Source organism: Fundulus heteroclitus, unplaced genomic scaffold (genome assembly GCF_011125445.2).
Source record: "Fundulus heteroclitus isolate FHET01 unplaced genomic scaffold, MU-UCD_Fhet_4.1 scaffold_128, whole genome shotgun sequence".
NCBI lineage: Eukaryota > Metazoa > Chordata > Actinopteri > Cyprinodontiformes > Fundulidae > Fundulus > Fundulus heteroclitus.
The window spans coordinates 490,245-511,194 of NW_023396540.1; the positions used below are offsets into that span (position 1 = coordinate 490,245).

The 20,950-nt window shown below is 38.7% G+C and overlaps 1 protein-coding gene across 20 annotated transcripts in view; it reads right to left on the bottom strand.

Moving 5' to 3' along the window:
* Positions 1-20,459, bottom strand: part of cacna1da (calcium channel, voltage-dependent, L type, alpha 1D subunit, a) — a gene marked incomplete at its 5' end in the record, with an annotated part of 66,719 nt that extends 46,260 nt beyond the window's left edge. For 15 of the 20 annotated variants that reach the window (XM_036128993.1, XM_036128991.1, XM_036128996.1 and 12 more), the window contains 10 exon segments: positions 143-303; positions 663-689; positions 810-897; positions 3,924-3,998; positions 7,216-7,385; positions 9,295-9,398; positions 14,580-14,776; positions 16,367-16,519; positions 16,917-17,089; positions 20,320-20,459. In XM_036128993.1, the coding sequence (XP_035984886.1) occupies positions 143-303; positions 663-689; positions 810-897; positions 3,924-3,998; positions 7,216-7,385; positions 9,295-9,398; positions 14,580-14,776; positions 16,367-16,519; positions 16,917-17,089; positions 20,320-20,459 (1,288 nt within the window). 20 annotated transcript variants of the gene reach the window in all.
* Positions 20,460-20,950: the final 491 nt, after the last annotated feature.

Sequence of the window (20,950 nt, forward strand, 5' to 3'; positions counted from 1 at the left end):
ATGTATTGGTGTGTGTGTCTGTGTGTGTGTGTGTGTGTGTATGTGGGGGGGGGGGGGGGCTAATTGACTGCTAATTTACTATTTTGTTTTTACCAATTGGTCCTTGTTAGTTAACTGATGTATATGTGCGTTCGGATCATACCCTGCACTTGTGTTAACCACATAGGCTGGTTGTAATGCTCTGATGAGATGGTGAGGGTGTTGAGAAACACCAGGATGATGACCAGCCAATAAAAAGGTACCGACTTCACAGCCAAACGGCACTTCCTGCGGCAGAACCTGTTCCAGCGGCGCCAGCGCCGACTACGAGAGGAGAGAGGACGATAGATAAAAACTTAAGTTAAGAAAATACCTACTATGCAGTCTTGATACTACTGTCCAAGCCTCGAGGGAACTGTGTTAGTAGAATTTTGCAAGTCCTACTGAACAGCAAATGAGCTAAAAGCACTGAGTAAGCCTTTTCTATAAAAAAAAATACTTTATGGTGCATGCTGACCTTTTGAAAGCTGCTATTTTATCATCCCAAGAAGGAAAAAAATATGTTGTGTATAAAGTAAAACAATAGCCAAGAACAGACCTATAGTCAAATGCAATCACACAACTTATACTAGAACATTTTTACACTAGAAGATGCATCATAACAAATATACTTAGATACTGACCTGAACTTTGACTTTGAAATTTTTTGACTAAAAGAAAAAGAAAAGAAGTTTACAAGTCTGCACTGGGAGAAAAAAATAACGTGTTGAGGGTTTAAATGAAATGTGGACAAGCTTTAAGTTAAGAGAGGTTTGTAGTTCTGCACTGACCACAAAGGTCCACAGCAGGGTGTCTTTTCATCCTCCCCGTTCTGATTCTCGGTGTTCACAGATTCTGTTTCGCTGGCTGGCACGCTCGCTGCATCAGCACACAGAACAAGCGTTAGCAGCAATAAAATGACATAATCGTTGTTATCAATATTTGTTATTAAAAACAATACTATTTCAAAAAAGTGCAAAAAGAACAAAAAATCTTAATCCATGGTAATCAGAAACCCTGCACTAAAGAAAATCAGGAAAGCTTCAGATAACTGCTGAACAGAAAATTCAAGATAGTCCAACATTGGTTGTGCTATAGTGCAACACAAATGACCGTATTTGTCGGACTATAAGTCACACTTTTTTTCAAAGTTTGGCCGATCCTGCGACTTATAGCCAGGTGCAACTTATATATCAATTTTAAATGATAAATCATACTGAACAACATGAACCAAGTAGTAAACATTACCATCTATAGCTGCAAGAGGGAGCTCTAGGCTTGTGGAAACTATATGCTGCTCCTGTACCACTTAAAAATGTATTGAAAACATAAACTTATAAACAACAAAGACTGGACACATATACGTATGTGGTTTCGCTGTTTCAGTCTGCATTTACGCAGTGGAGCGTTGAGTGGTGCAGCTCAAAGGGCCAAGACCGCCACAGAACCCTGTTTTATTGGGCTGTCTGTGAAGCTAATAACAGCTAGCGCTAGCTTACAGGTCTGTTGTCCAGGGCGGTTTACAACTTTGCTGATGATGCACGTGAGCTTTATGTTGCTCTGAAACATCCGTGCCATACTGTTAGCTTAGCACATAGCACCGTTACGTTCACTGTGTAATTTCAGACTAATTAGACCGAAATGCTCTGACGAGAACTTTCCGGGTTGGAGTTGGTGGCCTGTTGTGCTAATTTACCCGATTCAATCTCCCAGGTGTGTTCCATGTAATTCAGCCAAATGTGGATGTAGCTGTGCAATTGAATAAATTGCCTTATCAGACTTAATGTCAGTTTTTAGTCTTGGATTGTGTGAAACAAATTTTGAAATAAATGCGGTATAGTTATAGTCCGGTGCCACTTATATATGTTGTTTTTTTTTTTGTCTTGATGACACATTTTTTGACTGATACGACTTATATTCCGGAGCGACTTATAGTCCGAAAAATATGGTACCCATAAAGAAAAAAGGAGCAGCTCTGTTCCTGTCATCATTGGTATCATCCTGAAGGTGCTGCAAGGCAGCCACGTTAACAAGCAAGCACGAAGCTTACATACCAGGGATGACCATGCTAAAAGAAATCATGGAAAACAATGGATAGAGCAGGTCAGAGCTCCTAGTAGTTGTCTCTGAAATGTTACACTTGCCACACGATGACATAAAGGCTGACTGTGGCGACACGTACGGATAAGTCGTGTGAAAGGTCTCAGCTCTTAAATTCAGGTAAGGCAGCATGCTTCTGCTGAGCTTATGTGGACAAGTTGTCTATGATCCCTGAGCTCTCAGACAGCTTTCAGCTCTGAAAACAGTGCTGACTGCTGGAGTCGTGATCTGGGTTTAGCCCATATTCAGATTTCTGCTTTTAAACTAGGGCACAGGGAGTTAAGTATGTTAAGTGGCTGCTACCATGTCCAGCTGTATTTTCACAGCAAATCAGTCTCATTTATTGGCTAACATGTAAGTTTTTAACTGTTTGATTTTTTTTAACAGACAGGGTTTTAGACCTGGGTCCAAATGCATGTTTACGGGTAAGGGAGTGATGGTGCCTTCTTTAGGTTGTCCAACAATTAACAATTCAGAGTCACAAACTTACAGTAAACCAGTATGTAGTTACTTTCTATGTCTTACTAGTATTAATAGATATGCAACAGGAAGTTTGCAGATCACTGAAATCTAATCAGTTTCATCTTGAGAAGTCTTGACCATGGATCACATTGCAGGAACTCTAAAACACAATCTTTTTACCAATCAGGGAATGCACCAGGTTGAGTTGGTAACAGCATCCACATCTTCTTGAATTTACTAAATAAAAAATACCTAATTTGTCTATTTTCAACTGCAGTGAGGAAATTAAATGAAGTCAGAGAAAATATAGAAGGGTATTTTTTTGCAACATGTCAACATCAGTAGTCTGTTGTTGATTCAGGCTGAGTGAGAGCAAACATTTCAGCAGAAAACATGAAGGCTGAATGAAGGCTTTACCTTCTGTGTTTTATGGAACATGCTGGATTTGGAAAAGTTGGCAACCTTTTGGGAATCTCATAGTTAAAGCAAAGGTCCCCATTCCTCAGCATAAACACACAAATTGCCATCTTTTGTCAAGCAACATTAACAGCATAACTCACAAATAAAATATGCTGAGATTGTTGAAATCTAAAATGTAAAATCTAGTCTTTTTGATTACTAATCTGTCTATAGTTAATGGCCTCTAAAAGAAAATGTGTTATATTTCAAATGCTGTTCCAATAAGGTCTTATATTCATAAAAGAGAAATTAGACTTTACTAAAATTGGTATCATAAACTCAAAGCCTTGGTTCATCTGAGGTTATCAGAGTTGCCAGTTTTAATGTTGAGAAGCTGTGCTTGAGGTTACAACAGTTTTTTACAGCCGACAACATTACAGAAAGACAATTTCAATCAGTTAGCGGTTCTAAAAGTCGGGTTCACTAAATTACAGCGCGGTGCAGTGCAGTTTTATCTCGCTCAGAGACATCTGGACGGAGCATTTCCCTTCACAGTAAAATGAATAAACCAATCTAATTTTCTTTGAATGAGTTGCTCATTAGGAACTGCAAAGTAATATCAGCCACTCGTGTCCTTAAAGCTTTTAGGTTTTGACCGTAAGCGCCGTCATTTAAGAAATGTATTTCCAGTTTGCTCCATCTGGCTATGATATTGGATTTTAGTGGCTTGTGTTATAGCATCTTTCTGCACATAAATATCCCATTTAAAATATATTTTAAAGTAAATGAATTGCACAAGAGTCCCATCCACAAAAGTTTTACTAAATATCACCAAATGTTCTTAACTCACCAAGGGTTATCAAAAGAAAACACACGCGTACATTGTGCACACACAAAGACACACAAAAGCTTGAGTAGACTGGAGGGAGAACCACAGGATTTACCATGAGTGTCGGACGACTGGCTGAACCACCCAAACCTTCCTTTCTTCTTCTCAGTGAGGTCAGCCAGAGTCACCCCTTCATGTGCAATGCATGCAAGCCCCCATGCATTCAGACACAACGGCACAGCAGAGGGACATGGGGGGGAAGGGGGAGAGGGCGAGAATGGTCTGCTATCAAAATGGGTCAGAGCAGTCAAGCACCACAGGACAACAACATTATTCAAAATATCAATATCCAACAATGACAAAAGCAGCAGGAGTCACACTGGATTGCAGACACTGAGTAGGGCAGAAGAACAACAACGGAGAGCAGTTAGTCACAGGAAGCATCTGAAAGAGACGAGGACCTGGGCTAACATGCAAACATGTTAGCTGCTGGGACATCCCGACGGACACTTGAAGCTGATGAAGATGGATTTTGGAGCGAAACGAAGTGGACCATTGGCCTTTTTGGAAAATATTCAGAGGAATGCTGCATATGATTAATGTAAAACATAGAGAAACTGACAAATGGGTGTGGCAATAGCAGGCGGAGCACATGTATGAATATGCAGATGATATAATGAGCTGACAGAATGGAAAATAATAAACATTATCAAATACGGGGAGAGGTCAAAGCAGGTTGTCTCTTCTGCACCATGTTTTGCAGCTTAAAGAAAGAGGATTTGGATTGAGAGTTTTGCTTCTGCTAAATCTATTTGATAGACTTTTTTCCTCTCTGACAAATCCAAGACATGCTTCTAGCCCGTTGCACTTCTATCACTGATAGATGGAAAGCTGAGATAATATCCATTTGTACAATTAGGCTTGAAAACATGTCATCGGTCTGTTCTGACCATCTTAAATGAATGGTTTAGATTGTTAAAGTGAGACTATATGTCGTTTTGACGCTAAAAGAGTATGAAGAAAAATGTTATAGAGGTTCAAGTGACTGTTGAGATGCATTTATATGGATTTTATGTGACAGACCAGCAGAAGCCAGCGAAGAAGTGAAAAGAAATTTCAAAATGATTGACAAATGAAAATCTGTGGTGTGCATTTGTGTGATCAAGGATCTCCATGTAGGATGATCACATTATCTGAATCAGACAATGATAGTGACCCTAATGTGGCTCAGACTTGACTCTCAGGTTCTGGAAACGCTAACCAGTTCTTCTCCAGAGACATTTAAGAACTGGCTCCGGCATCGAGCCTGGTTAAGCACTAGAACCACTTTGGTGGAAAGCCCAGTCTGTCAGTTTAGGTAAACGCACACGTTTTGGATGCATTGCAGTTGTGTCACACCTTTCCCTTTTCAGAGAATAAATCGTTGGATATTGTTTTTAAAACTTGATCCCCCCCTTTAAGGTTCTTTAAAAAAATCATTTCTGCTGTGTTTCTTTATCATAATGAGAAAACATGATTTCAATGTTAAACCTATGATAATCCTCATTTAAAGTGAACAATAAGTCTAGTCTTAGCCGTAATATGGAATTATATAGTTTGTCCAGGATTAGACCAAGCTAAACTTTATGGTGTAAAAGTGGTTATTTCATTAATGTTTCAGTCTTAGTGATTCTGTGGTAATAATGTCAATGTTCTGGAAAAATTATTTGAACACCTTTTTTATTTTTTGTGGGAAAACAATTGACAGAATGGTTCTAAATTAAGGGGATATTTGCATATTTGCACTGTAAAGAGGGATGAAAATTTGTTTTAATCTAAAGAGTTGCTAAACAATTGAACTGTGCAAGATGTGCACTAATGATCAGAGACGAAGTTCAGCTATGCCATAAGAAAGATGTCTGATGGTCAAGACTTGCAATTTCTAAGCAGACCTACAAATAGTTGGGACTGAGCACTGAAAGTAAGTTGCAGAGGCAGGTGAGGAACTGAGTTTAATTTGGATTTTAAAAAAAGTTCAGGCCTGGTTATGAAAGGGTTGCAAATTCAAGGATTGCAACTATTTAGTTGTTCTTTTTGGTCTTAATTACTCTAAAGAACCATAGGACTTGAGTAAATTTAAGATGGAAGATTTCCACTTTACATATGACCCTACCTTGACTAGCCTTTAATTTGACTCTCTGGTCAGATCCTCTTTCATGTTTCTCCAGACTGTTGTATCTCTGAAGGCTTTTGACTGCAGGAAGAATACTTACTGCTGATAACAACTTACCATAACATCACCCCACCTCAAACTATTCTAACTACAACATAAGACATTTTTATATTTTTATTAATAGTTGCTGCATTTTTCATAACACTAGGTATTCATATGAATCAATGTGTTACTGAAAATTGCCTCAGTTGAACTGCAATGTTCAGAATATTCCTGACATTTCAGGATTTACTGAAGTTTTACATTTCATTTAGATTAAGTTGGATCCACCTACTATTCAATATCCACCAAACTGAGCAAGTTAATGCAAAATGTAAGTATTGCAAGGTTTAACCAAACCTAGAATCAGAATAAAGTTGATTCTATTCCAATCTGTCAAAAATGAGTATATGATGAGATGAGTAAATTTTAAGGGTGAAAATTAGTTATTTCATTAGTTTTCTTTTTTTTTTTTCGGCACCAAATATTCTTCCTGGTTGATGCCTTCTCTGTGGATGATGCTAAAGACGGTTTAAAAGACAATAGGCACTTAAACAGAAACAGGAATACAAAGTCAAGTTCGGATTCAAGCAGTGAATATTTCTTCTAAATGATAATGTTTCTTGGAAACTTTGACAGCTGCCTTAATTTTAAATGGCACTTGAAATTGTTTAATAATCCACAAGGAATGGAAATAAACCCATCACAAGCAGATAATGCACTGGAAAAATACAAAATTGCATCATATGTGCATTACAAACATACAAAATGTCTGCATTTAATTAACTGCTCTGTGACACTGTGATAAGGCAAGAAAACCTGAGGGTTTGTAAGAATATTTTCAGACACTTTTCAGCAACAATTGTGATGATTATGAAACGGGGCTTCTTTTGTTTTCTTTTTAGGAGCAGCAAACCTCTTAAATTCTTTAACAAATTCAGTTATTTCCACAAAAACGTAAAACCTTTAATTTGCTTTTGTATAATTGCCAAATGTTGCATTTTATTTATATTCTATTTTATTTCTTGACATTGATTTTTGTTTCCATTGCATATGTTGCGTTTGAAGTGCCTAAATTGCCTGCAGGCTGTAGCGCATCAACAGGAAGCATTTCAAGCCAACAGAAATGCAAAGCTTCTGAATATTTTCCTTAATAATACAAGACCAGCATTCTGGGCTCCTTGTGAGAGAGAGGAAGCGGAGGACGGCTGCTTACGGTTCCGCTTGCTCCCCTCCTCAGCCTCGTCCTCGTTGTCAGGGTCAATATCTTCAGCCTGAGTGATCCAGTCCAGGTAGCCCTTCAGGTCCTCCTCCAGCTGCTGCTTCTCACGCAACTTCTGGAAGTCTCCTCGAGCTTTGGCTTTCTCTCTCTCCTTGGAGAACTCTCTGCAATTGAAGCAGCAATCACAGACAAAACAAACACATACAAATAACAAATACTCGCATGAGTTAATGCAAACACAAGCAAAAAATAAATAAATCACAGCAAACCAGAGGGACTCTTTTTCACACAAAGGAAAATCTCAGCTCTCCAGTCAATCAATAAACGCTTTTTTTCCCCCCTGCTTTTAGTAGATTCTGTGTCGTGGCCCATTATTTGAGCTTCTATGTTTTTCTGAACTTTTGCCACTGGAGGGAGATGTGCACCTTACAGAGATGGCAAGGAGCTATAAATAGAGTCCAGCAGTACAGTAGCATATCCTTGAGGCGAGCATCTTAATCATAGAGAAGAGGTAATTTCTGCAGACAGATGGTTTCCATGAAGACATGCAGCATTTGCGTTAAACCCTAGTTTATAGGGATTATCATAAAATAAAACAATAAAAGACAGGGAAAAAAAACATTTAAACTAAGACGAAAACAAATCTTGGCCGGAATAGTGACTAAAATAAAAACATGATAATTATGCAACATTCAGGAGATTAAAAAAACGAGACGAAACAGGAAATGTGTTCAGTGGAGAGGAAGCCACGCAGGAGGTGAAAAACGTTCGAAAAATAATAGAAAACTGAAGCGAACAGATAACATCAATTCAAAACCATCACCAGGAACTGCTAGTGCACCTGATGCGACAGCTCTGTGAACCTTAATGGCTTTCTAAAAACGGAAAAATAAACTCTCCTTCCTACCGGTCAAGCTGCCAAAGCTAAATCTATTGTAATACCCCACCCCACTGCAAAGAGCCGGGAAAGCAAACTGGGGTTTGAGAGAGCTTAGGAGCACAGAGGGAGCGAAGGGCGTGGAACAGGATTAATTTTTCTCTCAGAAGGTTGACTGGGTTTGGGATAGGCTGAAGGGAGAAATGCTCATAATTCAGTTGTCATAGACAGGATATAGTAGTTTAGAGTCAAAACAACTGAGAAATTTACCAACACAATGCAGGTGCATCCTAATGAATTAGAATATATCTGAAATGTTGTTACATTTCTCAAGCGAAATTATTTAGTTTGAATACATACATAGCGGTTTACTTAAAGTCTTTATTTTTGTTAACTGTAATGACTGAGGCTTAGGGTTAATGAAAGCCAAAACCTTTTCTTTCTTAGAAAAGACCAATTAAAGGAATTTTAACACAGAAAGATCGGCCCCCAGAAAAGTATACCCAGTGTACGGTAAAGTATCATAGATAAGATTGCTAACTTTACAATTTTCCAGGAGACAGTCATCTACACCACCAATAATCAAGGTTAGCCATTAAATGTAACATAGGATATTAATGGAAAATTCAGTGCAAGGAAAAAGTGTAGTGGAAAAGGTTGCACAAGCAACAGTGATAACAATAACCCCAGGAAAACTGTGAGGCAAGGTGAGTTCTTTATATAGCTGTAAGCTATAATGATGCAAATTAATAGAAATAACTACTTAACATAGATCCCTCTGTGTATAATGAATCCAATTATATGCATTGTATGAGTTTAACTTTTTGAATTTAATTACTAACCCGCTGGTCACTAGTTTATCATAAATGTCAGAATAAAAATAGCCTATATTGATTCATTAAATACCATTCCTTACAAAAAAACAAAACATGCTTTCCACACTGCAGGCCAAATCCACTGCACACGTTGCCTCTTACCCACTCAGCACACCTAACACAAGGTTTAACACGAAAAAGGAGCCCAGTATAATCAGGCTGACAAAATAAATCCACGGCGTTTCGAATCCGATGGCATCGTTGACCTACAGGAGCCGAGAGCAGCCAGTTAACCAACACAGACACATAAACAGAGGACCTCCAGCTCGCAAGAGAGCGGAAACCCTCTGTCTTCAAACAGTAGGAAAAAAAAGTTCTTACCCGCTCAACACACCCAAAACCAGGTTAAGAACGAAAAAGGAGCCGAAGATCACAAGACTGACAAAGTAAACCCATGGAAGCTCAAAGCCCATAGCATCGTTCATCTGGAGAGGCGAACGTGGAAGGAGAAGAAAAGAGAGAGAAAGAGGAAAAAAGAGACTGAAATGAGCAGTGCAGACAGAAAGAAGCTGAAGAAAAACGAGCAGAACACAAGTCAGCAGTCTTAAAGGACACATTATGAAACTCATTTTTCTATTTTCTAGAAAATGTAAATAACTGTGTGAAAAAACAACTTTCTCTGGTTGTTTGCTCTGATGGTGCAAGGCTAGTGAGAACGACCCATATACGGAGGCCGTAGTCCTTGTCGCGGCTGACCGGCGTTTGATTACGGGCTGATGTCCTTTACGGCATGTTTTCCCCCTCTCTCAAACCCCTGTCAGCCTACTTTGTAAAGAATTAGCCACTAGTGCCATAAAAACCCATAAAAAAAGTAATACTAATAATAAAAGACACCTTTCTCTACATCCCCAGTATAACACAGTGTTGCCACTTTGTTTGGAGCTGTCTGAAAATGTCTCATTCAGGAATCTACTTCAGATTAGCACTTTGGTGTCCTGACGGTGAGCCAGCTCAGTGAAGAATATTTCAACCTCTCATCCTTTTTCTTCCAACTTCTGCTTCCTGGTGAAATACAAATATATTTGCTCTTGCTTTTTTCATTGCATTACTTCCAACAGCAAATTCTACTCCGCTGTAACACACTTTACTTAAGGCAGCAAACTATTTAGCAAAAATGCTCGGTCAGAACAATTTTAATGTCTCAGCTATGAAACATGTTTTTCCCAGTCAGAAAAATTTAATCAGCAAAACTTTCACTGTTTTGTGTCAGAAACTGGACTCCTTTTACATACTGAACGCAGAAACACCAGTGTAGCACCAGTCTGTGAAAAGACGTTTTAATCTAGTGCTAGTATAAGCAATTATTTTCATTCTTATCTCTTCTTGTTTTGTGTTCTTGTTATTCTTTAATTCACATTTTTTATTCTATGGCTTCTGATCAATCTTTAATTTTTACCCTGCTATTATGAGTTGTGTTTTGTTCACTTTTACAGTAAAAAACCCAACAAGAGCAAACCCATTACAGGAGTCTGTCATCTTTCTAAAGATTTGTTCATCACAGAACGCATCAGGTACTTCTAATGGATTCCTATTATGTTGATGCACTTTATCATTTACATCTGGAGCTTCAAACACATTAGATCTGTCCCTGTTTCTTCACACCTAATTGGATGAGTGGGACATTGACAGAAATTACATGGTGAAGAAATATTTAAGCTACCTAAAGGGGACATATGCTTTTAACTTCTTCCTTAAAACATTTAAATCATTCAGTTGTGGTCTGTATAAAGTGGAAACTACAATGCTTTGGTCTGAATTCCTTGTTGTTGCTGCCCCACAGCCCCTCTTTTAACCCTTGTTCTGAGGTGCATCTGAGATCAGCTCATTTTGGTGCTGTCTCTTTAAATCTAAAGGAGGCACTTCACACCTTGCGCTCCTCCGGGTCACCCCCCGATTTTATACTACAAAATCTCGATCAAAAATAAAAATGGACCAGGACCTCAGTGACTTTGTTTAGCAAATACTGTGACATCATTGTTCAAAAAATATAATAAGGAATAACGAAAACTGAATGGCTTAAAAAATATGACCCAAACAGAATATAAAGATATCTACATAACACCTTGAGAGCCTACATTAAAATTATCTGCACTCCTAGAGACTCTAAGTTCACAACAACATGTATTTAAGGGCTAAAAAAGTGGATTTTGCACGACATGTCCCATTTAATTCAGGTGTGTTAAAGCAGGGAAACATCTAAATTTTCCCGCACTGTGTTCCTGGGAGATGGAATCTTGATGTCCCTGATTGTCTGCTAAAACTAGATATTTATACACAATTTAAAAAAACAGACATGTAAACATGTTTTTCTATCAGTGTCTAACATTAAATCAGAGTAAACCTTTCCCATTTTTAGAGAAGTTGAGGTTTTATTTAAAGGTATACTATGCAACCGGGGTTGATTTTCCAGCGAGGCTCTCCCCAGAGGGCGAAAGTAAAAGTGCACTGTCGTAAAGATGCTCAGCTGTTCTGGTTCCTCCGTCAAGCCAGGCCCGGTTGTTTTGAGCTTAGCTGACAGGCGAACGCAACGAAAAGTGGAAAAAACGGCAGTGCAAACAATGACTAACAGTGAAGGTATGAACATCAAGCTTCCCGCAGCGCTATCTTGGCTAGGCGGCGGCCGCCTAGCCAAGCCGCGACCGCGGCCGCCGCCTAGCCAAGCCGCGACCGCGGCCGCCGCCTAGCCAAGCCGCGACCGCGGCCGCCGCCGCCTCGCCAGTTTTATTATTATTATTATTATTATTATTATTTATTTTTATTTTTTTTATGTTGGCGAGACGCAGCCGCCGCCGCCTCGCCGCCGCCGTAGCGTCTCGCCAACATAAAAATTTTTTTTTAAAAAATTAAAAAAAAAGATAATAATAATAATAATAATAATAATAAAACTCGATATGCTTGCATGTTTATTTGACGTTAACACGCGGTTCTTTGTTGTTGGATTCGCGAGTGCATATAGTGAATGGCAGGGCAAAAACACATGGAGTTCTCGCCGTAAAGCGAGACTTCTGTGTGTGCGGGCCGTGAGCTCCTGCAATTGCAAGTACGGTATTTCCCCCACAGACCCCCAGGGCGGCCGAGAAAACCTTTGTTCGACCTGAAATGACTCATTTAATCATCCAAATCGGTATGGAACACATTAATTAACTGAAAAATGTTGCATAGTATGCCTTTAACTTTTTTTTATATAAATTCTGAGGTTTACAGGAATTTCCCCCCTTATTTGGTAAAATTGCCTTTTAAACTGTGTGAGATGGGTCAAACATTTCTGACATTCTTCCACAAGCTTTATTAGTTTGCTGGAAATTTGACCCAGTTAAAACTGATGTAACTGAGTCAGGTTTGCACACTGCCTTTCTCTCAAAGCCACCTTTCAGTTCTGCACACAAATTGTATTTGAGACAGAGATCAGCGCCTTGTTATCGTCAGACTAAAACATTTACATTATTGATTTTGAGACAGTTTTGTATGATTGGGGTTGTTGCCCCTTGGTTGGCCGATGTCCTGAGATGTTACTTCCATATCAAGTGCAATAGCCCCTCCTGCAACCAAACACCCCCACGATATGATGATATTACCAGTACTTTACCAGTGGGATGGTGTTCATGAGGCTTGAAAGCTTCACCTTCTCCTCCAGCTGTAACAAGAACTTCCTCATTATTGAAGGTCTTTGTCGCTTTGTGCATTTGTAAAGTGTAACCTGGCTTTTTTTTTTTGCAGCTTTTGGAGTAATGGCTTCTTCCATTCTGAGTGGCCATTCAGCTCATGTTTGTGTCTCTTAACAGCTTCAGCAAGCATTTCTAAAAGGTTTTATGCTATTGTTCTGGGATTAGGGTTAGGGTTACACAGAACCTGTCTCCTTTCTGAATGGTATGATGGATGGACATTCTCATAGTGTTTATACTTGCATATATTTGTTTGAAAAGATGATTGTGGCAGATTTAGATATGTGGAAATTGCACTCAAAGAGCAAATAGACTTGTGAAGGCCCACATTTCACTTCATGATGCTTGTTTGATTTCTTTTATTTTGTCTATAATGTCACACAAGATAGCAGCGTGTTTGCAGCCTATCTTTGCAATATTTCCACAGGTGTTTCTTTACAATATCTGCACAGGGGTTTTCCTGTCAAAGTCATGAAATAATAGATGGTAAATGGACTGAATTTATATAGCGCTTTTCTAGTCATACATTACATTTACCACATTCACCCAGCTGCACTCACAAACGTCCACACATCCATACAACGATCACAGATCGGTAGGCAAGTTGGGCTTAATTGCCTTGCCCAGGGGCACATTGACATGTGACTGGGGAAACTGGAATTGAACCCACAATTTTCTGTTTGCAGAGTGACTACTCTATGGCTACTGAGCCACAGTCTCACCAGGCTTTAGAATAGGCTACAACAGACTTTAAAGGCATAACAATTGTAGTTTATGCTGCCATCTTTATTTGAAAAGAGTCATATAAAAACTAATTTCATTATTTTGGCAGCTAGCGAATAGAAATTATTTTGGTAATCCTAACTGACACAAAAGTGAACGTTCAGCTGATTTCATTTTAGACACTGTGACAACTCCTTTCCTGCAATACTTTTATTGTTCTTGGTGTATTGTTGTTTATATTTATATATACAGTATAAACTTGAGTTGATTAATAAAAAAAACATTTAGTTGGCTGCTGTAACTGTCTTTTCTTGTTGTCATGACCTCACAAGCTGGCTTCTGACAACATAAAGAGAGAAAAAAAAACAAAAAAACGAATGAGTCCTATTATATTTTGTATGTAAATATTTGATATCAACTGCATATCAACCAGAATGATTTTCTATTAATTTATGAATACTGAAAACACACATAAACTTCTGTCTTTAACATCAGTTCCATTTTGCCATGGGATATGCAAGGATTCTGTTGTGCTTTCCGCCAAAAAATTAATATCCGAATATCAAAGTAAACTCCAGGTTATAATAAAATTGTTGTATTGTAACATCATTAGGCATATAGAGTGCCTAGGAGACGTTTTCCTCTGAACGTTGGCATATTTTGGGAGGATTTTATGCGATAGACCAACATAGAGTAGCACATAATTGACATAATTGTAAAGTGGAACAAAAAGGATGCACAGTTCTCAAAGTTTTTTTTTTTTCCAATTATAAATCTCAAATTTGTGGCCTTTAATAAAAAAAGCTACCAAATTAATAGACCAAGATTTACTGTAAAACTGTAATCGGTGCTTCACTGTCTATGGCCGCATGGAGGACAAGTGCAACTAATTAAATGATGATAAATTGTATAAATAATTTAAGAATTAAGTCATTTCAAGTAATTTTGCTAGCTTGTGAAAAATTGCCACAATATGTCTCCTTTAAAACAGATCTTGTAATAACATTGATGGTTCCAGATCAGCAGTAATGTTAAAAGTTGATAAATGCGTTGAGTCATTTAGCCAATCAATCATATGTGAGCGATAAAAGCTGCCTCAGGAAATGATCAGCAGCATCATCATCACACTGTCAGTCACATTACTACTGCTGAGGATGCATCGGAGCCGAAGGCATGTGTCAGTCACAGGTTACGGAAATGTGAGGCCAGAGCCGCACTCACCCAGTACAGCACGTCTGTCCAGCCCTCCATAGTGATGCACTGAAACACCGTGAGCATGGCAAACAGAAAGTTGTCGAAGTTGGTGATGCCCCCGTTGGGGCCGTGCCATCCTTCTCTGCAGTGGGTGCCGTTGATGGGGCATTGCCGCCCGTGCCCTGAGATCGCACAGGGAGCTGGTTCGTCCTCTGCTATCAAATCTACAGAAAGATATTGTTAATCATCAGGCTGCCGATGAAATGAAATCATTTTCACATTTGATTTCAAAGCTGAGTTTACCTTCAGCATGAGAGGGGCAAATCCTACATGCGGACATGTAAACACAAGCATCATTCTGATTTACAGAATGATGCTTGTAATACTGTTACTGAGCAGCGTTATTGTACTTGTAGATTAATATTTCTGTGTTGTTCTCTCCTGTATGCCTGTTGATAGTTCCTCATGAGAACAGAAATGACGCTGAGAGTAACAGGATTTTAGTAAAATGTTGATATTGGACAAGTGAATTGTGTCTTCCAGCAACAGTGCTGTGAAAATGTTCTCAACACTTATAGATTTATTCTGTTTGTTTGTTTTTTGTTGTTTTTTTTAACACAAATCAATGTTTCATTTAAGCATTAAACACATTTTAATATCAAAGATAACCTGAGAAAATAAAAAAAGGTAGTTTTCAAATGATGACTGAAGGGAATAATTTATCCAATAAGCAATCCAAACAAACCAATCAATAGCCAAAAGTGTTGGTGGTAGTGTGTTGGTTCTGGTCCTGTTTTGCTGCTTCAGGACCAAGACAACCACGCAACCAATTCTGATCACTACCACAGAACCCCAACGTATCTCTGGTCATCAGTTTGTCATCTTAGGTTCAAGGAGCAAAAAAATAATCTGAAGGACACCACCAAGTCCACCTCTTAATAGCTGTGGAGTGGCCTAATCCAGATACAGTTTTGATTCAGATGCTGCTGTGCAATCTTAAAAAAAGGTTTTTCACCTGTGCTGTCTTGGCATTTCAGGCATCCTATTAAAGAAGCTAGTTTTCCACATGTGTCAGGGCAGCTTTGCTTCAGAAAAAGTCTGTCTGGAAGATGGTTCCCTAACTGTGCGATTGACTGAAATTAGGGTTGCATCTGGCATCAAAGTAGACTTGAAACATGTTCATCATGTTCCAAACTTTCATGCTGTATGTTGTTAAGATAAAACATTTCTGCAAAGAAACGTGAACAAGTAGTTTTCCACAGTGCTAAGATAACAGTTGCCTCTTAATACTTGATGGTAGCTGTTGCTGCCAAGGCTGGCACAGCCATTTATCAGGTTCGGGAAGCAATTACATTTATGCATAGGCCCTGGTGTGTTTAGCTAGCAATTTTCCCTTAATAAAGGAAAGACCATTTAGAAGCAGCTTTTAATATTCACTCAGGCTTGTTTTGTTTGGTAATAAGACCATTTTAATGATCTGAAACATTTAAGAGAGATTATTAAGGGAGCAAAGACTTTTTTCACTGTCTAAATACTGTTTACAAACTGCCTTATGAAGAAAATTAAACACTCAAAAATTGATCTAACTAAGCTGAATTGCCTGAACTATAATCTTTTGACAATAAAATAAAACTTGTTATAACCTTAGAGCATTTAACATATATATAACACATCATTGAGGATTCTCTCTATAACGCGATGAACTGCTGAAAAAATGTCTTTGGTATGGAGAGCAGAGAAAAAGCTGCACATAAACGCTACACTGACTGAAAACCGGTTGCTTTTATGGGTAAGAGAAAACCGAGAGGTCTCACCTGTTCCGGCTATATAGCAGGTTGCGTGCATTTTACCGATGAAAAGCTCCAGGCCAATAATGGCATAGATGATGATGACAAACAGGACAAGGAGGGCAATGTGCAGCAGAGGAACCATGGCTTTAATGATGGAGTTCAACACCACCTGTAAACCTAAGCAAAAACGAAAACAAACAAATGACAGAAATATGGTCACAAAAGATGAGCTCCGGCCCCTTTTTGTTTTCATATCACAAGATATTGACACAGACAGTGAAGAGTTTAACCCTGGGGGAATGTAAGGAGAACATTTATGTGAATCTAGATTGTTTGCACTATTTCAAATGAGCCGTGGTGCAGGTTCATGATACAATACTGATATGGGAAATATGTTTTTTGTAAACAGTTCTTAGGGTCTGAATATAGACCATCTGGACTTCCCACGTGAATTTATTCACCTTACGCTTTGTTGTAAATAAGGAAAATAGACTGTTCCACAGAAAAAAAGAAAAATAAACATGCGGAAAATCAGCGGAAAAATCTTTGCATGGTGTTACATCAATCCACTTACTGGGTACTCCTGAGACCAGCCGCAGGGGTCGCAGCACACGGAAGGCTCGAAGGGCTTTAACGTCAAATCCACCGGACTTACCCCCGTGGCCATGCGTAGACGGATGGCTACTGGCTCCGTCACCTTCCAGCTTCTCATCTTTGGTCAAAAATTCCAAGACAACACTGAAGAGTCTGCAAACAAAAACAAGTCACTGCCAACAAATTTCTGAAGGGCAAAAAAAAACCAGAAAAAAAACCTAGACCCTGCTTTCCCTTCTCACGCATCGCCTTCTATGCGCATATTTGTAAAGGATAAAAACTCAGCAAAACAACCTCACCTTTCGGAGGAACATGTCTAGTGAGGAAGTAAGTAACTCATAACTTTATAATGCTGTTAGCAAGAGAACATTTTGATCTGCTGGGGCGCTCTCCGCCATGTTGCTCCAACGCTGTGCTGCTCTGACGGTGGCGTTTTAGGCCAGGGAAGGGCTAAACCCTGAGTGGCAGCTGTTCACATGGACGTACACGCAATAGTCCGGCCTGGCAGTGTGACGTCATACCTTAGTCCATCTGAAATATGACCTTTAGTTGTTCATGTGATTATTTTTTTTTGTTCTTTCTATCTAAAATATTGAAATTTTGCTTATTGCTCCTTTGAGTAAGTGTAATTTTTTTCTTTACTTCTTAACTTGTGATCCATAATGTGCCACATTGCGATAAGGAACTGTGTTTAGTTTAAGTTAATTTGAAAATAAATGTAATTTGTTCATTCAGCTTGTATTAAAACAGATGGTTTCTTAGACTCTGGATTATTCATTTCAAACTGTAATGTGACAGTTTTTTTTATCAAAAAAAGGAACTGTAATGTAATCAATATCAAAATTGTTCAACACAAAAGCTTAGATATATCTGTTGTATATCGTAAAAGCAGCTACACAGCAGAGACATTCAAGATAGAAACGGCATCCTACTGCGGTCTCAGAGTAGAATCAGGTTTTGCTATGGAGGAGGACACTTTCTTACACTCGCTTAGACATTTCTCACCTAAGCAAGTCGAGAGAAATCATCTCGACTTATCACGTCACAGCTGTGGTGTAAAAGCAGTGAATGAAGCTGCTGATAGAGGCTGGAGGAAGTTCTAATGGCCTTTAAGCACAGTCTGCTCCAACTTATGCTCCAGTGAGTCACAGCCGCTGGGCTAAACGGCCGCCACTGGGGGTTTCACAAGACATCAGCTCAAGGTCACGTATTGACAGCTCTCTATTATTGATGAGTGTTGAAATGTGGACATAGTGGTTTAAATTGGATGTTTTGGAGGCATATAAACGTTTAGGCAAAATTCAAAGAAGACAATTACTTAAATTACTCCTATTAGCTATATTAAAATGCCTATTACACAGGTTTGTGCCTCTAATACCTGCTTGAGCCTTATCAACAGTCTAAATAAATGGTGTTCTGGAACACGTTCAAGTCTGGGGTAAGGTTTCTGAGACGTTTGAAGCAGAGTTAAGTCATAAACAATATAATGATATCTCACAGAGTCCATAATGTGAAATGGAAAAAAGTATGGCACAACTACAACCTACCAAGACTTGACCATCCATCTAAACTGACAGACCAGACAAGAAGAAGATTAATAAGAGAAGCAGCGAAGAAACCAATTGTTATGCTGGAGGAGTTGCAGCAATCCACAACAACAGGAAAACTATTAGTAGTACATTCCACAAATCTACCCTTTGTGGAAATATGGCACCATGCTGAGGGTATGCTGTTCTTCAGCAGGGACAGGGAAGCAGGACAGAGATTATAGGATGGGTAAAAACACGTGTAATTCTTTTAACCAAAATAGACCTGAAATTCTATAGGTAGACTTTGAAATGGAAGTTTACAGACATTTTCCTCTGAGGTTGTGAGGAAATGGGCCAAAACGTTAGTCTCTACAGTAGATCTGCAAATCTCATAGTGATAAACAGATGTTCAACAGAATAAGGTGCTCACAGAGGCTGAATACAAATTAAAACTATGTATAATTTTCTTTTTAGTACCCATTTATACACCGCTGTGTCTTAGTCTATCACATCAACCCTTACTTAAAATATATTGAAGTCATTTGTTTTGAAGAGAAAAAGTGTAAAAGGGTTCAAATGGTGTGAATACTGTTGCGAGGCATTGTATTTGATCTACGCAAGACTTAGTGTTCTACTTTTTCTCATATTGACATTTCATTTTTCTTCATTGACATTTCTGTATAAAATGATTGATTTTGAAGTCTTTGTTCTGTTTTTACATGAAACCATCTGGTGTTTAGGGGGAAAGTTGTAATTTATCTACTGTTAAACCATAAATTACCAGATTTTCAAGATGTTGTCTCATGTGCATGCACATGCACTGAACCCTGTCGGAAAACCGCACCTCTGACATCAGATACAAGCTGGATTATCTTGGTTTGTCATTTCGGTGGTTTGTAGCAGACACAGTCAGCCCTCATAGCAGGGGCAGCCTTCGTTGCATGTGACTTGATGGCAGATCAACACCGCATGCAGCACACAGAGCGATCTGACCCAGCTACCCATCGGACTGTGCGTATTAGAGGAGAGATACGGGCAGGAGGAAAGGAAAGAAAGAGGAGGGTGGAGGAAAAAAGAAAAAGCTGTGATAAAGATGAAGATGATAAGATGAGTCTGTGCAGGAGACAGGAATGAGGATGGAGTGAGGTGGAGGGGGGGGGGCTGAACAGCATGAACCATCAAAACTATGAAAATAAAAGAGGAAGCAGTATTGGTTTCATCGCATTGTTTGTGTAGTTTGTGGGTTTTGTTTACTTGCTCTGTAAGGGGCATAATAATTGAGGGTCAAGGTCACATCTTTCATTTGGACACTTTAAGAAAGAAATCCATACGTGTTTAGTTATGTTTCAAGGGAATATTAAGGGAGGCAATAATCCTGCAGAGAAAAAACAGAGAAAGATGGCAGAGAGTGAGTGAAGGAGAGTGAAAGATGGGAGGGAGAGTTGGAGAGGAGAATAAAAATGGAGAGATGGTGACTCACTCCAGTGGTGGTAAAGCTCTGATTTATTCTCTCTGTCTTTTCTGGGTCATATACTGTGGGTGTTTGAGGGGCTCTATTAGCAGTTGGTCACTCGGAGCAGAGGCTTAAGCAACTTTAACTTCTCCTCCCGCAAATACTGTAAACTGTCAAACTGTAGCAAGGCAAAAACATCAAACTAAAAATAACTAAACCCTTTGAGCCATATATATATATATATATATATATATATATATATATATATATATATATATATATATATATATATATATATATATATATATATATATATGGCTTTATATACAAAAACGAAAACCTGCTGTTTTGATCCCCTTTGGCACACCACACCCAAAATAATCACAGACATAAGGACTTACCCGATAACCACAATGACAAAATCCAGCATGTTCCAGCCGTTTCTCACATATGCATTCTGGTGCATAACCAAACCATAAGCGATAATCTTCAGAAAGGTCTCAATAGTGAAAATGATGAGGAAGGCATATTCAACTGTTTCCTGCAAACACAAACAAAGAAAGAAAATGAGCTTGCAGCAGCAACTTTAGGTCATATCCTAGAGAACATGTGCACATTACTTAAAAATCATCTCAGCTTATTTGGTGACCAACAAACACAGAAGACAACAGAGGACAAACTCATCTGATGGCACATAAATGTAATCTCAGTCTCACTCTCACGACTATAATACAGTAATAAAACAGCAATATATATCTAAAGAAATAAATCCACAGCCTTGCCTCTTGACTAGACTTGGGTTAGATATGTATAAAACATGAATTAAACATAGTTTCCTGGCATCAGGTAATAAAACACTGGTTTCTTGCTTTACACACTCACGCATGACAGACATAAGAAAAAGGTAAACATCGTCTATATTAAATCGTAACTCTAAAATATATACTTCTTTACTTATTGCATTTAAGATGATCCTTTAGTGCCCATGCAGGTCACCTACCACGCTTTGTGCACCTATTTTGTGTTTCAGTG